The sequence below is a fragment of the Vicia villosa genome, linkage group LG1 (genome assembly GCF_029867415.1).
Source record: "Vicia villosa cultivar HV-30 ecotype Madison, WI linkage group LG1, Vvil1.0, whole genome shotgun sequence".
NCBI lineage: Eukaryota > Viridiplantae > Streptophyta > Magnoliopsida > Fabales > Fabaceae > Vicia > Vicia villosa.
In genome coordinates this window covers 106,745,609-106,751,252 of record NC_081180.1, presented here as the reverse complement: position 1 = coordinate 106,751,252, position 5,644 = coordinate 106,745,609, and the positions used below count along the sequence as shown (strand labels likewise).

Sequence of the window (5,644 nt, the reverse complement as noted above, 5' to 3'; positions counted from 1 at the left end):
ACAATAAAGCTGGTATATAAACAAAGTAGTAAGAACCACTATATACCCGAATGGACACAGGATGAAAGAAAAAACCAAAATAAGAGAGATTCATTATTTTTTAAGTACATATAAACCCTTTCAAATTTAATTTCCTTTCACTGCATATTATGGTTAGTGAATTCCTATACACACGTTCACCGAAGAGTTGGATTTTCATAGTCTGTCAAACTGCTAAACTTCTAAACTTCTATGTATAGACACTTCATTTTAGGGGTGTTGTTCAACCTGCAAGCAAGATAACCAAATAGTATCAGTAGTTTGATGTTTTGTATCAATACAATGGGAAAATAATAGAGATTTCAGGAGTTTTTTTGGCCTTAAAGCAAATTGTGCCTTATTATTTATGTGGTTTTAAATAGTTGCAATTTACTCATCATTAAACACACTCGTTCATGAAAGCAGAACAATATGCAACCAAACTGAAACAGATGCAGCAATGACTCTTTGTGAATTGGAAAGAAAACATACCAGAACTCTGAAGAAGATCAGCAGTCAGATCTGGAACACTGAAGTTTCTAGAAATATGCCCCAAAAATCCAAATGATGAAACATCTGAGTCCACGAGTGCTCCATTCATAAAATGGGAGTTTGATTCAACACTATTAAATGATGTAATCGTTGCATCACCAATTGTTGGGCATACTTCCAAGATAGTTCCATCATGACCAAAAATGTTAGGGGGACTACCCGAATATCCGGGTTGAGATGAAAGCATGCTCGGTGTTATGTTAATACTATTGCCGCGAGCAGATATCTGAGTCAAATCGTGCATAGTTGTGTTCAGCGACGATCTGCCATTATTAAACACATCATGTAAGGTGGAATGTCTCATATTCTTTGGCTTCAGAGCTGCATTGGATTGGTTAGAGACATAGCAAGATAGATTTTGAGGAAATCATAGAGACTTAACTCAGCTTATTCCTTAAGCAACCTGTTGAACTCATTTATTTGGTCCTTCAGTCGCAACCTCAATAATAAGCCTTGAAAAATTATTGATTTTGCTCTTCAAGCTTTTGCCAAACTCAAGAATCAATACACTTGTACATGTTAGAAAGAGAAAACTACATCATGGTTGGCAGGGTAACTATTTACTTTTATTAGATATTTTAGGAGTTTAGATAAAGGGTGAAGAGAAAGAATGAAGAGTTTAAATAGTAATTATTCATTTCACATCTCAGCAGCAGAGGTTTCCGTCGTATATATACAATACTAATACTATCCACAACATATGTAAAGGAAAAGAAAACATTTAGAAGATTCTATCAACTCTAGAGAAAATAAAACTTCAGTTATTTGCAATTTGCATAAGGCAGTCGAACAGAAAAACATAACAGTGAACCATGGCATCGGCATTATGCTTTTGTTTAAGAATCACAGTTTAAGTTATTTCTCAAAACTGTTTCCTTTTTATCCCGGGGAAAGAAGTTCTAAAGAAATCATATAAACATGATTACTTATATTTAAACAAATAATAAATTTGACTACATAGATCATATAACAATCACGAATAGCATATTCAAATGCTCACAAACATTAAGTATAACATTAAAGACTTACTAAGGCTTATGGCATTCCCTATCCTTGGAACAGGGTATCCTCCAGAGTCAGTAGCCTTCCTGCTTTGAATATCATTTTGCATCAATTCCCCGCATTTCTGCACCAACTCCGGTCTAACTACATGCAACCCAATCATAAGCTTGCATCCAATATAAAATAATCGAATCAGCCGTGAACCCAACCCTGTATTCTTAAGTTAATTTGGAACCTCAATCTGGCCTGAATCAATTTCGAATACATCATGATCCAAATCTTCATAGTGAATTTTTAATTCGACTGCCGATTAACCGGAATCAATCTAAAATTTCAAGAAGGAAAAGTTACAGGTTAGTAAGACAGAATACATAGATGCTAATTTGTAAACAAAGTTTGTCATAACAAAAGCTAGAGATTAGTAAATTGAATACATAAGATGTAAAACTTCTCACAACAAAATTGCAAGTTTTCCATGCCGGTAACAGCGCTGTAGACATAAACTGGGGGAAAGTAAGCCTTCAAACCTCATGACAGATCTGAACAAAAAGTCACACAAAAATAATTTCGAATCCATCAACCACAAAACCAGCTTTGATTGGAGTAACTGATCTTCCCGATCCACACTGCAAGCAATACACCAGGTATTAACAACATAGAATTCAGTTATTAACGACCAATCAGCCTGTATATCCAAAACAATAGTCCAAACCAAACTTCTTAGATAAGTGCATCAGACGAACCTTCCTAAAAAATTATTTAGCAAAATTCGTTACAAAGAAAAACAATCAAACATAAAGCAAACTATAAGAAAATAGAAGGATTCAAACTTCAAACCTAATAGAAATGGCAGCACAGAGCCTATCCCAGAAACCTATTAAATCAGAGTCCGAGAGAAGCATCGAGCTGCCTATCCCGTCCAATAATGAGGATTTAGAAAGTATAACACAGATTTCCTCACACCCATAGCATTTGCGATTATATTATCAAAGTACAGGGCCAGACAAACCACACAAAGAATGTGGCCAGAAGTGACTCTACTCAAATCATCACCTGCATATAACAAAAAGGTGTCTCCAAAACATATAAAAATCAAAACTTTATCAACGAAATACATCGAATACCATAGTTTGAGAAAAAATCAAATAAATTTCAACAAAAATCACAAAATCAAACCACAAAATCACAAACAAAAAATATGCCGACCCTGCATTCATAAAAAAAAACCTAAACAATTTATTCATCATTTTCCTTAAAATCAAAACCCTTCAGAATCGTGAGAGAGGAAGAGAGATCAAGAATAAAAATCAGAAATACCTCACCCGAGATTCAGATTTGCAGCTTTCGTCATCATCTTCATAGATCTTCAACCAACTCAACTCATTCATCCAAATTCGTTCAACACCGTTCATCACGAACCCAACAACATCGATCAACATCACCATCATCGTGTTCATCATTGTCCAACCTTCACCTACAAAACACCATTTTTTTTGTTCTTTAAAAATCAAATTCTTACTATCAAATAACTATCACATGAGATCCGTAAACTCACATCTTTGGTTTTGTATACCCTTTTCCAACTCCGCTAAAGCCACAGACAAACAATGTTCAGATCTAAAATATAAAAAGTGAAGCTTTTCTTACCAAACTGCCGCAAATCTCCCCCTTTTTTTGCTTGAGCCAACACCATTAAACCTGAAATAACAAAAAAAAATTAAATCTAAATCTAAATCACTAAATCACCAAATCTAAGAAGAAGATCTGTTATGTAAAATCAAATATTTGTGAGTAATAACAAAGGTTGACGACGAAGAACAAATACCGTCGAAATCCGCTTTGTCCGAAAGTAGAAACCACCACATCAAAATTGTCGAAAACAGTTTGAAGAAGAAGCATAATGATAGGATGGATGAGGAGAGAAAAATGAGGCAAATTTTGTGATTAAGGGAATTAGGGTTTGTTGTAGAAAGACAGATGAAGAAAGAGAAGAGAGAGATAATAAAGATGTAGAGAGAGATAGAAAAGAGAAATGATATGGTGGAAGAAAGATGGGTTAGTGGAAGAAAGCATAGAAAGAGTAGAAAGAGCAAGGAAATGCAAAGACTGCATCCACGTGGCGCAACAGATTTGCAAAGGGGCATTCTGGTACTTTCCAGAACATCAAACTTTCTTATATTGTAGATTAGTTAATTATAGTCTTTGATTGGTTTAATTTCTGGACTTAAGGAATGGGCCTTATCTTTTCTTGACACTATCTCTTTAGTTATGCATCTTTCCTAAATTTGTAAATATTTTATTTAGTTTAAATATTTCTTTTAGTTTATTTAATAATACATTAATTCAGTTTGATTTTAATTGGAATAACAGTCTGTTTTAATTGTTGATGGAAAGAATATCAAGAATATAAAAAAAAAATCTTAGATGCATTTTATTAGCTTAATCAATTAAAAAATATTTAAAAAAATAATAATTTTCACAATTAAACCGATTCAACCTTTTACGAATAAAACGATGGGTGAGTGTCAATCTCACCTCATCTTCGAATCGGTCGACTCTCGATGTCGTACGGATTAATTATTCAACACGGTTTAAAAATCATGCTGATTGGTTTATGCCTAGAGCGATAATCGAGTGCTATCGCTAAAAATGCGGTAATTGAATTAAGTCAAATTTCTTCGCCTCGAGCGAATTAATTCGGATAAGAATCATGATTCTTTATCAAGACTCAATCAAACAATTAACTCACCTCCCCTTTAGTCTTAGGTTTTTTTTTTCTTCAATTTTGTTTGGTGTTTATATTGTTTCACTTTTCTGCTGATAATTATATATTTGTTTCATTATCTCTAATTTGTTTGTATAATTATCATTTTTTCATACTTGTTGGTGGGATAATATATATTGTAAACGTTAAGTGTGGGAATTATCTGTAGATGTTGTTGATTGGCTGTAATTTTTGGTAAAACTAATTGTGGTTCTATCATGTCAAAAATAGTGTCATGACATGCTTTATGTTGTTGTGAAGTCCTTCAGTATGCAGGCCTTTACCTGATGTCAGGGCCGATGTCATGACATTCACAACTGTTCGTTATTTTCTATTACTACTTATGGCTGTATGATCTGATAAGACCTTATGCGCTATATTTGGTAATATTGGATTCTGATCTGTTTCAAGGACGTCTTGGATGATTACTATTATGAGTTCCTTGTGTAATGGAGATTTGTTTTAATTAGGGCAAAAACTATTTTGTGGATCCAAGGCCCAGTTGCTGTATTGTCTGAAGGCTATTTAATCCATGCAGGTGCTGCTGTTGCCGTCAGGGGTTTTTGATTGAGAAACTGTTAGAGCTCTTTTTGATTTGGTTTTCTCTGTAGTTTTCTTGTAAGCCAAACAATCATCATGATGATTGTCTTGGTCTAGGTGTTTTTGTTTTGAGTTGTAAGAAGTACTCGAAGCTTTTAAGCAAGAGTACTATTGTACTTGATCAAAGCTTTTAAGCAAGACCAAGTTGTGTTTTTGAAGAGTGTCTTCTTTTTCTTTGGTTAGTTTATCATCACTGTTGTGATTGAGGGGGAGTGAGTAGGATCTCTGGTCTAAGTTGTTTAGATTGAAGTTGCATTGGGTAGATATTAAGTGAGAGGTGTAATATTGAGTTGTATTACCTTGAATTGATATTACTTATAGTGGACTTCCTCCCTGGCTTGGTAGCCCCCAGATGTAGGTGTGTTTGCACCGAACTGGGTTAACAATTTTCCTGTGTTGTTTTCTGTTTACACTTTGTTCATTTGTTTAAAAACATTCAGATAGTGATGTCGTGACATCCTGTAAGACATCGCGTGTCTGAGTCTAGAATTTCAATTGGCATCAGAGCAGGCACCCTGCCTGTTTTTACTGGGTGAGATCTATGGAAAGTATTTTCTGGTTCGATGGACAAAGAAGGTGGTGGATTTATAATGAGACCACCCATTCTGGATGGCTCTAATTATGATTATTGGAAACCTCTCATGGTGGCTTTTCTGAAATCCGTGAACAGCAAAGCATGGAGAGCTGTGAACAAAGGATGGGAACATC

General features: G+C 34.6%; 1 protein-coding gene across 1 annotated transcript; it reads right to left on the bottom strand.

Moving 5' to 3' along the window:
* LOC131613994 (uncharacterized) lies at positions 1-866 on the bottom strand. Its single transcript, XM_058885628.1, has 2 exons — positions 511-866; positions 1-267 (listed from the first exon to the last, which is right to left on the bottom strand). Exons 1-2 carry the CDS (start codon positions 812-814, stop codon positions 263-265), a joined length of 309 nt encoding a protein of 102 aa, XP_058741611.1. The 5' UTR covers positions 815-866; the 3' UTR covers positions 1-262.
* Between the last annotated feature and the right edge of the window lie 4,778 nt (positions 867-5,644).